Consider the following 17,379-nt stretch of genomic DNA (forward strand, 5'->3'; position numbering starts at 1 on the left):
CTGCCATTGCTCCTTCCGGCAATTCTGCCTAAGTGCGGGAGTCGGCGGTCAAGCATCATGACGTCGGCGGTGATACCCCGTAGACAGAGCAGAATGGAAGAGGAAGAGCTGCTCTGTTGAATCGCCGATAGGGTCAGTCCATGACTGATCAGAACCAGTAAAGATTGGTGCTAGGCAGAACAAGCAGATAATTATCAGATATTATTACCTGCCTGTAGGTTCTTAGCAAAAAATAAGCAAAGTCCCAGATAACCCCTTTAAATATTATGCATAATCCTTACCTCTTTGTGATCCAGTTCCTGAGACAATTCCACATACATAGGGGTTATTGGATAATATGACTGCCCTATTAAAACAAACTGTTCAACCTTCATGGTAAGATCTGGTTACAGGGGCTTCTAGAAAAAGGACTCTTTTTTTCTATCCATCATGAACACATGCCTGTTTTATGTCCACCATTGATTCTACGTTGATAGGAGAATAATAATCTGTGAGACAGCAATGTCACCATTTATCTCTGAAAAACAACACTTTTGAACAGGTTGGAATCCAATCTGTCCTGTTCCAACTTTCCGTAGAGGCAAACGTCTTGTCTATAACTAACTTTATTCTGATGTTTTAAAGCTTCAACATCTGATCTTGGATGAGTCACAGTATATGTTAAAGAACAGGAAATTGTTGGTATATCCTTATGCCGCACCTGTCTCTCGGTGATATTTGCTCACTGGGAGGCTCCAGGATGTTAATACTGAAGGCAATTAAATGACATCTTCTCATGTCTCCAAAAGCATTCATTAAAACTGTTATTAACTTTATCTTTGTGAAACACTACAATGAACACACACTCCTGGACCAATGTTGTGCATTTTGGAGACATATTGTCAATTTTGACATTTTAATTAAATATTTAAATTGTATATCCAACACAAGAGGTAAGAAAAACACACAAAAAAACTGCCATAACGTGTTTCATGTCCTTGTATAATACAGCACATACAATACATGGAAAAAGGACCAGGCTGGGACAAATGTATGTAAGTTAAATACTGCATGGTATGGGAGAGCAATATCTGTGAAATAATTCAATTTTTTTTATGACATATGCTAAAGTTAATGTTCACTTAATGAAATATAATACTTTTTTTCTTATGTCTATATAAATTCATTTCCTAAGAGCCTATAAAAGAGATTGTCTATTACTTGGACAACCCATTCTCAATCAGGGGCGGACATACCATTGGTGAAACCTGTGCAGCCGCACAGGGGCCTGAGAGGTAAGGGGGCCAATTTCCACCCCCAAAGCAGGAGGAATTGTGCATTAAAATTGTTATGATCTGCTACAAGCACTAAGGAAAGACAGGAGATCTGTCCCTACAATAGAACTAAACTGGATCCCTACGATGTAACGGGGAACCTGATCCTGCGATCAGACCCGCTAAAGTCCTCGGCTAGTCTGTACGAAGATCTATAGATGCAAGGGAGGGATCCCTACAAGAACTAGGGACTGGGATAACGTTGGACACCTCCTAGCAAAAATTGTAGCAGTCAAAGACAAACACATAACAAAGAACATAGAGGTCCGAAGACCTAGCACAACTAACAGAGAACGGTAACAGAGCACCAAGCTAGCTCAAGAGTAGTAAATACAATGAAGTCCAGCAAGGCCAGGAGGGCGGAGCCGGATTAAATAGGCAAAAATGGTCATGTGACCAGCAAACTAAAAAAAACCTAACAGGAGACTTCTAACAAAAATGAGCTATTGGACTGCAAAGGGCCCATATACTGTTCTTGCACAGGGCCCTTTTCTGTTTGTGTGCATCAGTGTTCTCAATCACTATATTTCCCCCATGTAAAATAATAACAGCTATACTCTCCTCCGGTGAGAGTGCTGTTCACTTCTTTCGGATAAAATGGACATTCGAAGGACGTCAGAGAGCAGCAGCAGCTCTCACTACTTTCGGGTGTCAGTTATTTCAAGAGAAGTTAGTGAAGCATCCGCTTATTGGCTGTAGGGCTCGTGTGACATAATCTCACCTAAGCTCCGGGAGACCAGGTGCCGACATGGCTGGAACAGCGGCTGCATCGGAGGTGAGAATAGCTGTTATCAATTTACATGGGGGAAATATAGTGATTGAGAACGGGTTGTCCGAGTAGTGGACAACCCCTTTAATGCAAGTGTGGCTGGAACTTCGCAAAGATTCCTACCGGATTTGGCTATTACTTTAACCATGAAAATCTGTATACAGTAAAGGACTTGTCCCCTTTCAGAATTTTTTTTTCCCTATAAGCTCCATTAGTAGTAAAAAATCAAACTGCACTTTACTCCCCAGATTTAGGGCATAGTCTCCACCACTGCTCCCGGTGTTTGCTGTCTGTAGCCAATAACTGAGCTCAGCGGCTCTGACCAGCTCCTGCCATCTACATTGGCTGAACTGCTACGCTCAGTTAAACGGGTCACCCAAGACTATATTAATTTTTTGCTGTGGGCCTAAGAACTAACAAGAAGGTAGTTGCTAACTACCTGCCTGTTGTGCCTGGCACCGATTGCTGCCAGGACAGAGCGGTGACTGACTGCTCCTGCAGGCGATTCAGCAGCTTCCTCTGACGTCACATCGTCAGCGCAGCGACATTTCATCCACTCTGCTCTGTTGATGGTGCGTGACTGCTGACGTCATGCTGATTGACAGCCGGCTCCCCATTGCATAACTGCGGGAAGCTGGCTGTCAATGTCAAGCAAGGTGTGGGAAAGACTTAGTGCAACACAAATGGAAGGGGGAAAGGGAGCCCTAACTCTAGGAAAAGGAGGGAGTGGAGACCTCCTAGGCTGATCTGATATCACCCTGTCTCCACTAACGTCCCTATATTGGTTCTTCACCAATCGCCACACGCGAACCTATACCCTGTATTTCCCTAGCGCTTGGCCCTGTATAGGGAAGGGGGGAATGAGCGCTAGTCAGTTCCCACTAAACTGTTATGTTCTGCTACCAGAGCTAAGGAAAGAGAGGAAATCTGTCCCTACGATAGAACTCAGCTGAATCCCTACGATGTAACAGGGAACCTGATCCTGCGATCAGACCTGCTAAAGTCCTAAGCTAGTCTGTACGGAGACCTATAGATGTGGGGAAGGAATCCCTACAAGTACTAAGGACTGGGAGGAAAATGGGACACCTCCTAACAGAAATAGTAGCAGACAGACAAACAAACAAAAAATATAGAACACTGAGGTCCGTAGACCAAGCAAACTAACAGAGTTAGATACAGAGCACAGGCTAGCTAGAAAGTAGTTATACAATGAAGTCCAGCAAAGCCAGAAGGGCGGAGCAGGATTAAATAGGCCAACGAGGTCATGTGACCAGCAAAGGAAAAAACCTAAGAGCAAGGTTCTAACATAAACACTAAAGACAGCAAGGGGAGACAGACATGGTGGAAGTAGCTTAGCTTTAGCCGAATTCAGAGAGATAACTCCAAGCGTCCTCCTAGCACCACAGAGGAAGATAGCAGTCTGAGAGCTCCAAGCATTCACAAGGAAACATGTGAATATCACCGGCCCCTTCCCGCTGCAAAGTGAAACTATTTAAACACCCAGCCCAGGGTGTCAATTAGCAGGAAGGAGGAAGCCGTTGGGTCCTAGAGTGAAACAGCTAAGAAGGTGTCTGTAATGCCAAACGAAGAGATCTCCTGCAACCAACTGCAGGGTGACTGTCTGTCACTTCTGACACACCCGTGACAGTCAATCAGCATGATGTCGGCATTCATGCCTTGTTGATAGGGAAGCCTGGAAGAAGAAGAGCTGCTCTGTTAACATGGAGCAGCTGAACTGCCAGCAGGAGTGGTCAGTGACGCTGGGTATATCAGGAAGGTAGTTACTAACTACTCCCCTCGGAGGCTAAGGACTTCTGTACATTGCTGAATTATGGATTTACAAATCTTTAGCACACAATTGTGGTTCCAATTTTATATCATGACATGCAGCATGACATGTAGTGTTACAAAATAATCGTGTACGATAGAATATGGTGCTTCATAGAGATATTACAGAATGGCAAACAGACTCTAGGCAGATCGGTATTAGGGACCAATTGGGACTGTGGGACACTTTACAGCATTCGTGCATATACCGGTAACTCTTTTGGGGAGAAAAAAAATAACAATATTTAAAGTAGCACTCCCATCAAAGTTTTTATTCTCTTAATATATTGCAGTCATCATATTATATAGCACTGTGTACTTACGATTGCTCATTTTGCTTTCCACCCAGCTAATTCTTCTCTTTTCTCTGTGCTATGTAGAAACAGGAAGTCTCTTGTCCCTGCATTTATCATTCCCCTCTTCAACTCCTGACCCAGCTGCTCTGCTCCTCCCCCCTGCCAGTGACTTTTGCAGTGACTTATGACTCATACAGGGAAAACTGACCTCCTGTTTCTACATAGAGCTTAGAAGTTTTTAATCATGTGATGTCCTAGACCTAATGAAAAGACAATAATTAAATGGGTAGAAGGGCAAAATGAACAATTGTAAGCACACAGTGCAATATAATATGATGATTGCAATGTATTAAGAGGATAAAAATTTGATGGGAGGAGGCGTGCTTCTTTGAGGTGTTTCCAGTAAAAGATGAGTCTGTCAGGCACATGAAAATTTAGTGTTTTCATAAGAAGAATACGACTTAACATTTGAGTGTTTGTTTCATTTTAACACGTCAGCGCTGAAAAGGCAAGTGGGTAAGATTAAATGTGACACTATGCTAATAACAATAATCTGCTTGTTTAAATATACAAGCCTTTGATGGCAAAGCAGGAAATACCACATGACAAGACTATCTGCTACCTGAGAAGCAGCGAAACGTTTAGAAATGAATGGGTTTGGAGAATGAGGTAGAATCAATGTTCACATTTATACAGGTAGTGCTATTAATATCGTTTCCAAGCACTTCATGACTTTTGCAAAATTCTAGTTAAAATTGTTGTCAAAATGTGAAGGCCTTAAAAACAGCAAAACTTTCACACCATTCATTCCAATTCAGAGCATCACTGCAATACACAATATTTAGGGGTGCAGAACAATATATTTGTAATCTTCAGTATTACAGATTGACTTGTCCATTATCCTGCAAGATTTTTTAGAAGCATCTCAAAAGGGTCTGTTTGTGTGGTTGAGTAGGAAGTTCAGATTTTTGCTGTAGAATCTGAGAGCAGTATGATGTAGGGGCAGAGAACCTGATTCCAGCGATGTGTAACTTATTGGACTGCATGGTGTAATTTTGATAAAACCCCTGTTTTGTCTGCTGTAGATATAGCAGTGCTATGAATGCTGAGATGTCTATAACCCCCACCCACACCACTGATTTTCAGCTTCCTGTGTACACTCTGCATAAGCCGAAAGCTGCCAATCAGTGGTGGGAGCAGGGTTACACTGATTTAGCTAGGCGGCCTGGCATGCAACAGCTAGTTGCTGCTCTCAGATAAAACAGTAAAAAACTGCTCTCAGATTCCCTTTTAGAACAGTAAGCTTTATGATTGTATAATAGTCTTAAATGCACAGATGAACATTTTCTGAGTGATTCCCCATGAAGGCGGGAGTTAGTTTGTGCCCGAGTAGCTGTTGGCTTTCACCCATCCTTCAGTAACACTGTGAGTCTAGGAGGAGGCTATTCCCTACTCTCAAGCACCCCCCCCAGAAGGTTCTCACTGGGTTACACTAACCACTAATTATGGTCTGACCAAGTTCCCAGCGTGACCTGGTACGAAATTACTCACAACTGCACTAGGCAGCAAGCATGCATATATGCACAATGCCAAATATCAGACCACCACATTGTCTCATGTTCTTGCCAGTAAAGGACACCGATAATACTAATGACGCGCCCCTGGGCCTGAGTCGTGCGGCATCGCGCGCACGGGGGCTTACCCGGAGCCGGATCAGATAGGGGTAGTAGTCTCGTGGCGGTGACCCGGTCCGTGCCCAGGGAGTCAAACTGAGTGGCAGTATTTAGCAGTAGATGTTAGAATGTTCGACTACGCCACCCGTGGATTGCGGTCATGAGACCGCCGCTGCAGGGCAGACCGCCGAGGCTGGTGTTGTTGGTGCAGCTGAGAATGGAACGACTCCCCACGGGAGGAGTATTGCCTCAGGGCAGCTATTGTAGAGTTGATGATGGGGGTGATGGTGCGGATGTCCCAGTACTGGTGGTGCAGGTACGACGATGAAACACGGAGTCTGGTAGTGCAGTTTCAAAAGCTTTACTCACGGTTCTTTATCAGGTCGCTTGTGCACAGTAGGACCACCCGAGTCATGCTGCGTTCACCAGGTCAGGGACTCGGCCAACTCCCAGGCAATTCCAGAGCGTGGTCCAGAGCTCCCCTCTCTTCCTTCCTACTGGCCGTCCCCACCAGGGACCCACCTTTGTCCGGCTTCCTCGGGCCTTATGGGGGTAAAACCTCTCTCCGGTTTCCCTGACCCTATGTGGCGTGCCTTCCTGGTGGATGTGGTGAGGGGTCGTGCCAAAACTTGACCACGACCTCCGGTTCCTGGCTAAGGATAATTGGCCTCCACCAGTTTGGGATCCGGCACCCTTCTCTGCCAACCCTTCACCCGTTTTCGTTCTCTTGTGGGATCTCAGGGTTCCCTCTATGCTTGCGTCTCTGGGCCTTTCTTTGTGTTTCTCCTCTTCCTTCTGTCTCCTCTCTGCTTCAGGCCTAGCTCTGGAGCTGGGCCCAGACGGAGCCACAGCTCCCTGTCAGCCCTCTCTGGCTGAGCTCCTCTCCTCTTCTCCTCCTGCCTGAACTCTCTTGTTCCTAGATGGTGCCCACCTTTATACTCCCTCTGACACCCGAGCCCTGGTGACAATGCAACCAATGGGCTCCTACCTATGCCCAGAGTCCCTCCCCTGTCTGCTCCTACACCACTGGGATGTTCCCCCCCCCCACTCCAGCCAGGGACAGACGCTGTCGTACCTGCACAACTATCTGGTGGGAGTACCGTTGTTCTGTCCCCCGGAAATGGGGTGCGTGTAGTGCATGCAGCTAACTGAGCTCTGTTCCATTCTCCATCCTTACCCGGGAGTGGAATACCACACCTCTGGTTCGAGGTGCAATACCCCTGTAGCAGCCGAGTCCTCAGGGTGCCACACTAACTCAAGTCAACAATAACAGATCAGATCTGGCTTGTCACAGGTTGGCTTCACCTTGTAGCCTGCAGACTGCCAGTTGTACCTTCATGGTCAGGGGTGGATTAAGAGTAGCAAGGGCCCCGGGCAGTTTAGAAGGCGCTGCCCCCCCCCACACCTGATTTATCACGTGACATGTCACATGATCCCCTGTGATAGATCATGTGATAGTTCACGGGAAATTAATTTGGCACAATATTAATTGTGCTGCCTCATCTGAGAGCAGCACAATATTGGGGCAGATACCCTGATTCCAGCAATGTGTCACTTTTTCAGCTGCTTGTTGTCATTTTGAGAAAATCACCGTTTCATCTGCTGCAGATCTAGCAGCTCTCTGAATGCTGCGCTCTGTATAGCCCCACCCACACCACTGATTGGCAGCTTTCTGCCCATGCTCAGTGTACACAGAAATCTACTGATCAGTGATGGGGGTGGGGTCCTACAGAACTTACTAGTCATCTAGTGATAATTACCTTCTGACAAATCAATGATTTTATCAAAACAACACTAAGCAGCCCAGTAAGTGACACATTACTGGAATCAGTGCCTCTAACCCTACATTATGCTGCTCTCAGATTAGGTGGCAAAAACCTGATGACAGATTCCCTTTAAAGGAGCTGTAAACACAAAAAAGTTTGTATTAAAAAAAATACAAGCCATTTGTGAAATTAACTTTTTTTCATTGTTAATTCACATTAGACTGTATCTTCAACACTTTTGTCAGCAGGTCTTATTACAGACTCTGAATAGGGCAGCTCTCTCCCTCTCCCTCAGCAGAAAGTCACAGCATGGTTAAAAAACGGGATTTTTTATGACTTTCTCATAATAAATAAAAAAGGACATGCAAGTCCTCCAAACTATTTTCCGTTTCTCTATAGGGGAGGTCCTAAATCTTTCTTGTTCTTTAGTTGATCACATGTCAAAAAGGCAAAGCATTTACTATGAACTCGCCTAAAAAAATATACACTTGGAGAGTAATATCATCATCTGCATGTAAATATTCCTTGACTCTAAGGGCTCGCTCACACTGTCGTATAACACGGCCAAATGCTATGTGATGTTTTATCGGATAGGACTCGGTCCTATGTTATACTATGGGACAGTGCAGATCTGCGATTATTGGCATGAGAAAATAATCTCATTCGATATTCGGACCATGTGCACCCATACAAGTCTATGGGTGCACGTAAAACATTGGACTGCACTCGGATGTCATCCAAGTGCAGTCCGATGAACACTCACAGAGACTATGGAGAAGATGGAGAAAGTAAGTTCTCCATCTTCTCCATATCTGTGCTGCGAGAGAATCGGATCACACTCAGTTGAAGCTCTGACAGAGTTTGAGCCGAGTGTCATTAGCATAATTGGCCCTATTCTCTTTCATGAGAGAATATATGGCTTAGTGAGTGGACCCTAAAACTGAATAGTAGTGATGGACAGGCACCTCACAAGCGGGATCCATGTAGCTCTCAGATGTCATGTAGGTAGGGCTTCATTCCATGGGGTAGGGCTTAATTTCAAGGTATATAAAAAAATGGACTTCAAATAAAAATTAAATGAACACAGAAAGCACTAATTGAATTATTTTTTTCGTATTTATGTTTGCAGCCCCTTTAAAAACCCTTTGAGGACCAAGGCACATATATGTCCCATAGTTTTAAACTGGAAAAAAATTTGATTGAATAAAATTTAAGGTCCTCGAAGGTTTAAGTAGGTCATAAATTCATATGAATACTTACTCATACAATTGCACATGCCAAAAGATGAAGAACAGAATCAAAAATATGACATTAAGTTGAGCACTTACAGGTATTCAAGGTGAAAGAGACCAGCAAAGGCATCGTCTCGAATGACAGTAAATGAGTTAGAATTCAGCAAGCTGAAAATGAAGACAGCAGGCTAGAAGCGAACCAGACTTTATGGTGCTCAGAATTAGTCAAGCAGAATTTATTGACTGCTCTTGCAAAGCACTGAGACTCCCGCTGTGTATAGATGGCGCCATGCGGCCTCCCGCTGTGTATAGATGGCACCGTATAGATGGCTACGTGCAGCCTCCTGCTGAGTATACATGTATAGATGGCTACGTGCGGCCTCCTGCTGAGTATAGATGCCGCACAGTGCCCCCCCCCAGAGACAGCAGGAGGCCGCACAGTGCCATCTATACTCAGCGGGAGGCCGCACGTAGCCATCTATACACCGCGGGAGGCCGCACGGCGCTCCCCCCAGAGACAGCAGGAGGCCGCACAGCGCCATCTATACTCAGCGGGAGGCCGCACGTAGCCATCTATACACCGCGGGAGGCCGCACGGCGCCCCCCCCAGAGATAGCAGGAGGCCGCACAGCACCATCTATACTCAGCGGGAGACCGCACGTAGCCATCTATACACAGCGGGGAGCCGCACGTAGCCATCTATACACAGCGGGGGGCCGCACGGAGCCATCAATACATGGTGGGGGGCCACACGGCGCCATCTATACATAGCGGGGGGCCGCACGTAGCCATCTATACCCAGCGGGCGGCCGCACGTAGCCATCTATACACAGCGGGGGGGGCGCACGTAGCCATCTATACACAGCGGGTGGCCGCACATAGCCATCTATACACAGCGGGGGGGCGCACGGCGCCCCCCCCAGATACAGCAGGAGGCCGCACGGCGCCAACTATACTCAGCAGGAGGCCGCACGCAGTCACGCACACACACAAACATATACATACACGCATAAATACATTTGAAACACAAAAATACATATAAACAGACATGACACAATGATATCTGCCCACACACACACAAACAGACATCACACAATGACATCTGCCTACACACACACATACACACACAAACAAACATCACACAATAACATCTGCCCACACACACACAGACATCACACACACAAACAGACATCACACAATGACATCTGCCTACACACACACACACACAAACAGACATCACACAATGACATCTGCCTACACACACACAGACATCACACAATGACATCTGCCCACACACACACACACATACAAACAGACATCACACAATGACATCTGCCCACACACACACACACACATACAAACAGACATCACACAATGACATCTGCCCCCACACACACACACACACAAACAGACATCACACAATGACATCTGCCCCCACACACACACACACACACACAAACAGACATCACACAATGACATCTGCCCCCACACACACACACACACAAACAGACATCACACAATGACATCTGCCCCCCCACACACACACATACAAACAGACATCACACAATGACATCTGCCTACACACACACATACACACACAAACAAACATCACACAATAACATCTGCCCACACACACACACAGACATCACACACACAAACAGACATCACACAATGACATCTGCCTACACACACACACACACAAACAGACATCACACAATGACATCTGCCTACACACACACACACAGACATCACACAATGACATCTGCCCACACACACACACACACACAAACAGACATCACACAATGACATCTGCCCACACACACACACACACACAAACAGACATCACACAATGACATCTGCCCACACACACACACACACACAAACAGACATCACACAATGACATCTGCCCCCCCACACACACACACATACAAACAGACATCACACAATGACATCTGCCCACACACACACAAACAGACATCACACAATGACATCTGCCCACACACACACACACACACACACTATACATACACACTCACCATCCCCCGGCTCGGCTCCAGTCCTCAGGCTCTTCTGTGCAGCACTGCAGGCCGCGTGCGCACTGCGTGACGTCACAGCTAGGAGACACGGCCGCGCACAGGGCCGTGTCTCCTAGCAGTGACGCGGCCGGGCCAGCACAGGGAAGTTAACTGCTGCAGTGCTGGCCCGGCCGATGAAGAAGTAGCGGCGGCCGCTGCTGGGGGAGCGGTACGGGGCCCCCCTCCCGCCACTGCTACCGGTATGTGCCGCGGCGGCCCGCACATATAATGAGGGCAATCCGGCATTAGACACCCCGCCCGGAGCCGCGGGCCCTCTGCAGGCTCGGGGCTCCGGGCGGTCGCCCGGATTGCCCTCATTATAATCCGCCTATGTTCATGGTACACATAAGAAATGTTATTCTCTACCTCGGTCCACTATCACACGGCCTCTCAGAGCTGACCTCCTACTGTACTGGAGGTCTCAGCGTAGTGACTGCTTCTCTGGAGGTCTCACAGTGATGGACTCTAGCTCCCTACTAGAACTTTGCACAGCTTCCTACTGGGGCAAACTGTCACTGTACACGGCTTCCAGCCTATCGATGGCTCCTTCATAGACAAACTACTGAAATTCACTTTTTTTCTTCAGTAAAATAAAAAAAACAAGAAACTCATTGACCTTTATTAATGCAATAATGCATGCATACGAGAAAAGAAAGAACTTTCCTCACAAATGGATTCCCTTTTTTCCAGTACCTACCATTCAGTAACATATGGAAAGGCAAATTACTAAAGACTAGTACCCGTCATGGACTTTCATATACCCATAGATACATGTCTGCTCTATACCTACATATCCCTACGGAGATATAGAAATTGTGCTTTGTTCCATCAGATGCCATATTACAGAGTCAGCCACCCATAGTAGTATATGGAGGTACCATATGGTGTCATACAGAGCACACCGTTCAAAATTATAGGGGATAACTATAGGACATCACTATAGCAACCACTTATCTGACACAGGAAAAGGACAGGCCGGAGTACAGCCGCCCCCTCCCCCGCAGGCTTGGACACAGGCCTGCATGACAATGGGTTGGAGGGAGTGGCTAAGGCTATTAGCATTGGGAGGGGTTTAACGGGGGGGTTTAAGTGCCAGGGAGGGGAGGGGCGTCATATTTTCCCGCTCACAAGGGTGGTGAGTTGTCTCTCCCACATCGTGCTGCGTACCTCATGGCGTCCATGGCGCAGCTGTTTGAGTCCCTGAGGACGGCTGCAGAGTCGCACCCTGCGGGCTGGCTGGAAGAGCAGATAGCGGCGATCGTTGGAAGGGGAGCGGGGACGGTGGCTGTGTCAGCGCAGCCTGAGCGGCGTTCCCGTCGGGCGCGGCCTCCTGCCAGGCTGTCGCCTGATTTAGCTCCCCAGACACAGCGCAGGCGCAGGAGCCCCTCCGGGGACCCTCCAGGCCAGGTGCCGGTTAGGAAGCGCAGCAGCAGGCCCCGGTCTGGGAGGAATCCGCTTGCCAGCGCGTGTCACGCGGCGGTTAATAGGCCCGCAGCCTGCGCTCGGGCAGGGGCCTAGACGCGCCAGTCCTCGCAACACCAGTGACGTCACGGGGGGTGGCATCGGCGATGCTCCGGTCGACCGGCCCGCCTCCTCAGACACAGTAGACGGCAGGATTATCCACGATGGGCAGCAATCGGGCGGTGATAACAGGCAAGTGTTGTTACCGGCCCTTACAGATGGTCTCTGGACAGCGTTAAATTCAGGACCGGATGCTAATACACAGACCTTGCGGGCAGTGGGCAGAGGGGACAGGGGGTCGGGTGATATTAATATGTCCCCACATACACAACCCTTTGGTCCTTCTTCAACTCCAGTGCATGTCAGTAACTTTCGGCCTTACAGGGCTGCGTCGCGGGATCCAGTGCATCGGTGGTGCTCGGGCCTCAAGAGATAGAGGGTCCAACGGGAAGAATCGGAAGTCGGGATGGACGGCTGGAGTCGGGATTATCGGCTGGGGGGACCATAGCTCCTCCGCTGCCCGGTGAGTTGGGTTCTATGTCTTGTTCGTTATCCCAGAATTTTTTATCCCCAGGTTTAAGTGCTAATCGGGGGTCAGTGGCTGGGGGTACAAGTCAGGAACAGGTTGGGGAGAGTGTGAGTGAGGTTTTAGCAAATGTGAGGGAGTTATTGTTGCGTTTGGAAAGGGGTAGTAGTGCTGTTTCGGGCCATTTAGCTGCATGGGTGAGCCCGCAAGGGGCGGGCTGAACAGCTTAGGTAATAGATTTGGGGGCTCGAGCCAATTGACTGAGCCCGTTTCGGTGTCAGTCCAGACGGAGAAAGAAAAAAAGTGTAGAATTCATTTGGATGATAGGTCTCACGGCGAGGTTTACGTGTGTTTTGAGGGTCCATTGGGTGCACACCTCAAGAAGGAGGTGAGGGAAAAAATTTGGAAAGATGAATACGTCTAATTTTTTTCTCTTTTGCCTCTGGTGAAATTTAACCTGGAAAAAAGTAAGAAGGATGATAGTAAGAAGGAGGAGGAGGAAAAGAAAAGGTGGCGCTTAATCCCGCAGACTTTTACTAATTGGCTAAAACCAAACCAAGGTCTAATAGGTATTTATAGAGTCAATCCAATAAATAGTGAAATGATGAATACCCAAGACACATTAGAGATATATACAAAATTTTATAATTTATTCACAAAACTACATAATTATATAAAACGCATCACATGGAAGGTTACGGGAGAAAGACAGCTAAAACAGTAAGGATTGCAGGGTGTATAGTCCCAATATAACAGGGCAAAAATGGTGAGCAATAATCCCAGGACAATAAAGTTCCCACACAGATTATGTAATAATAGTATTCAACATAGTGATCAGAAAAAAAAACAAAAAAACCCACAGCAGCCAGGAATGGATGTCACATAATATGCAGCAAAATACAGCAAAATATAATAATAAATATACAGTAACAGAACTGTGTGTATTGAGTATCAAAACTTATCAGGAGATAAGATAATCTTTGTGCTACAAATAATGCACATGATGCAATGACAAGTAACTAGGTTGAATCACTAATAAGAACGCTATGACCCACTGACAGACAATGGTGTTAGGGCCCCGTCACACTAAGCGATGCAGCAGCGATCCCGACAACGATACGACCTGTCAGGGATCGTTGCTGCATCGCTAATACATCGCTGGTGAGCTGTCAAACAGGCAGGCTCACCAGCGATCAGGGGAGCAGCGATATCGTGGAAAGAATCGTTCCACGATGTCCTGCTCCCGTTACCAGCCTGCTGCAAGCAGGAGCAGGCTGGTAACTATGGTAAACATCGGGTTACTAAGTGCGCGTGTGCCCCTAGTAACCCGCTGTTTACCATGGATACCACTCTGCTACGGTGCGCGGGAGCCTCCGTGCACCGTAGCAGAGTGGTATCCATGGTAAACAGCGGGTTACTAAGTGCGCGCGTGCCCCTAGTAACCCGATATTTACCATAGTTACCAGCCAGATCGTTGGTCCCGCTGGTCACACACAGCGATGTGTGCTGGCCAGCGGGAGGCCAACGACCAAAAAATGGTCCAGGACACTTTGCAACGATCAGCGACCTCACAGCAGGGGCCTGATCGTTGCAAAGTGTCACACACAGCGACATCGCTGGTGAGGTCGCTGGTGAGTCACCAAAACCGTGACTCAGCAGCGATATCGCTAGCGATATCGCTATGTGAGACGGGGGCTTTAGTCTGTGAAGTCAAGACAAATGACCAGGGACAGGTGATAGTGGTCAGCCTAATATCTCATAAGGTCATATGGTATGTACATCAAAAAATAAGAATAAATACCTTGGGTCATCTTAAGGGGAACAGGGGTGCTCAAAATGACAGTCTGCCCAGAGACTAGTTACTTGTCATTGCATCATGTGCATTATTTGTAGCACAAAGATTATCTTATCTCCTGATAAGTTTTGATACTCAATACACACAGTTCTGTTACTGTATATTTATTATTATATTTTGCTGTATTTTGCTGCATATTATGTGACATCCATTCCTGGCTGCTGTGGGTTTTTTTTTTTTTTTCTGATCACTATGTTGAATACTATTATTACATAATCTGTGTGGGAACTTTATTGTCCTGGGATTATTGATCACCATTTTTGCCCTGCTATATTGGGACTATACACCCCGCAATCCTTACTGTTTTAGCTGTCTTTCTACTGTAACCTTCCATGTGATGCGTTTTATATAATTATGTAGTTTTGTGAATAAATTATAATTTTTTGTATATATCTCTAATGTGTCTTGGGTATTCATTATTTCACTATTTATTGGATTGACTCTATAAATACCTATTAGACATTGGTTTGGTTTTTGTTGTAATATTGGAGATTGCATTTCACTTTCGTGATTTGCCTGTGTTTAGGTTTTACTAATTGGCTGCAGGCATTCGCCATTTTGGCGAGCGTAATAGGTGAAAAAGCACCGGAGAATTGCTCTCCCTTGTTTTGCTATATGGATGCTATTGGGGAGGCTCACAGAACTTATGGGGGACAAGCATGGCTTCGTTATGACGAGCAGTTTCGTCAGAGGAAAGCTATTCGTCCTGCCATAAGATGGGATCAGAAGGACATTGGCCTTTGGTTACGGGTGATGGCTCCTTCTAGATTAGGGCATTCCTTTCATGGAGGGGCCGGTTTTGCAGGCCATTCCGGGGGTCAATCAAGTATGCAGGGGAGCGGAGGCACGTCAGGGCAAGCGGGAACGCAGAAACCGGGTTTATGCTGTCATTTCAACGACGGCCAGTGCAAATTTGGGGCTAACTGCAGGTTCAAGCATCTTTGCTCGCACTGCAGTGGATCATCACACGGTGCTGCCAGATGTTTCAAAAAGAAGGCTAAGTCAGGGGCCAAAAATTCCCAAGGGGGAGACGCCAGTGAAACTAACCGCGATGCTCCCTTATCTAAGTAGGTTTCCCGATAGGGAAAAAGCTGCAGTGCTAGTATCAGGTTTTGCTGACGGTTTTAAAATTCCTCCACCTCCATTCGAGATTCCCCGGGCGTTGAAAAATCTTAGATCAGCAGATCAATATGCGGAGGTGGTTTCTGCAAAGTTACAAAAGGAGGTAGCTTTGGGGCGTATGGCGGGACCGTTTTCCGATCCTCCTTTTTCAAATATAGTAGTATCGCCATTGGGGGTGGTGCCCAAAAAGGAGCCTAATAAGTTTAGGCTCATTCACCATCTTTCCAATCCGCGGGGAAAGTCAGTGAATGATGGGATTGATCTGGAACTATGTTCCGTGGTTTATACATCATTTGATGAGGCGGCTCGGTGGGTCAGACAGTGTGGTAAAGGGGCATTGCTGGCTAAGACGGATGTAGAATCAGCGTTTCGGTTGTTGCCCGTTCATCCTGAAAGTGTTAGGTTGTTAGGTTGTTACTGGGAGGGCGAGTTTTTCATAGATAGATGTTTGCCCATGGGATGTTCTTTATCCTGTTTCTTGTTTGAGGCTTTCAGCACATTTTTGGAATGGGTCGTACAGGATGTGACAGGGCTTGAATCCATTATACATTACCTGGATGATTTTTTGTGCATCGGTTCGGGCGATTCTTCATGTTATGAAATTTTACTGAGAGCGACTGAGTGGGTAGCAGAGCGTTTCAGAGTGCCTTTGGCTCCAGAAAAGACCAAAGGTCCAACTACCACCATTTGTTTTTTAGGAATTGTAATTGATTCAGTGAATTGGGAATTTAGGTTGCCTGAGGAGAAAGTGAAGGCTTTGAAGGAAGAGGTCGCACGGGCTAGGAAGTTGAAGAAGATGACTTTGAGAGAAATGCAGTCTCTTCTTGGGAAACTTAATTTTGCATGTCGCATTATTCCTATGGGGAGAATTTTTTCTCGCCAGTTAGCCAGCGCTACGGCGGGTCTAAAATTGCCGCATCATTACATGCGTTTGTCAGCTGAACACAGAGACGATTTGGTAGTGTGGGAGAAATTTTTGGAGCAATATAATGGACGCTCATTGCTCATGGCGGAAGTACAGGACAACTGTGCTTTGGAGTTGTGCACGGATGCGGCGGGAAGTTCAGGTTTTGGGGCGTACTTTAGTGGTCGATGGTGCGCATCCAGTTGGCCTAAGGAGTGGGTAACATCAGGATTGGTAAAGAACATAGCCCTATTAGAGATTTTTCCCATTTTGGTGGCAATATATTTGTGGAAGGGGGAACTGCAAAATAAGAGGGTGAGGTTTAATTGTGACAACATGGGGGTTGTGTTTGCAATTAATAACATTACAGCATCTTCACCTCCAGTGATTAGGGTTCTACGACAGTTAGTGCTGACTTGCCTTTCCATGAATGCTTATGTGACAGCGTCTCACGTACCGGGAGTCCAGAATGCCATTGCTGACTCACTTTCTCGTTTTCAGTGGGAGCGCTTCCGGCAGTTGGCACCAGAGGCGGCAGACAAGGGGCTGGAGTGCCCTCC

At 46.9% G+C, this 17,379-nt stretch overlaps 1 protein-coding gene across 6 annotated transcripts in view; it reads right to left on the minus strand.

The window, feature by feature from the left end:
• The window catches only part of MFSD4A (major facilitator superfamily domain containing 4A), a 210,166-nt gene that overhangs the window by 145,772 nt on the left and 47,015 nt on the right, over positions 1 to 17,379 (minus strand). The window contains exon 1 of one of the 6 annotated variants that reach the window (XM_073666968.1): positions 282 to 626. The exons of the other annotated variants lie outside the window; for them this stretch is intronic. Within the exon in view, the coding sequence (XP_073523069.1) occupies positions 282 to 316 (35 nt within the window). The 5' untranslated portion in view covers positions 317 to 626. Of the gene's footprint in view, positions 1 to 281; positions 627 to 17,379 lie in introns of those variants that run through there. 6 annotated transcript variants of the gene reach the window in all.

Source organism: Phyllobates terribilis, unplaced genomic scaffold (genome assembly GCF_046119375.1).
Source record: "Phyllobates terribilis strain yellow unplaced genomic scaffold, ASM4611937v1 Scaffold_2__4_contigs__length_985480577, whole genome shotgun sequence".
Classification (NCBI taxonomy): Eukaryota; Metazoa; Chordata; class Amphibia; order Anura; family Dendrobatidae; genus Phyllobates; species Phyllobates terribilis.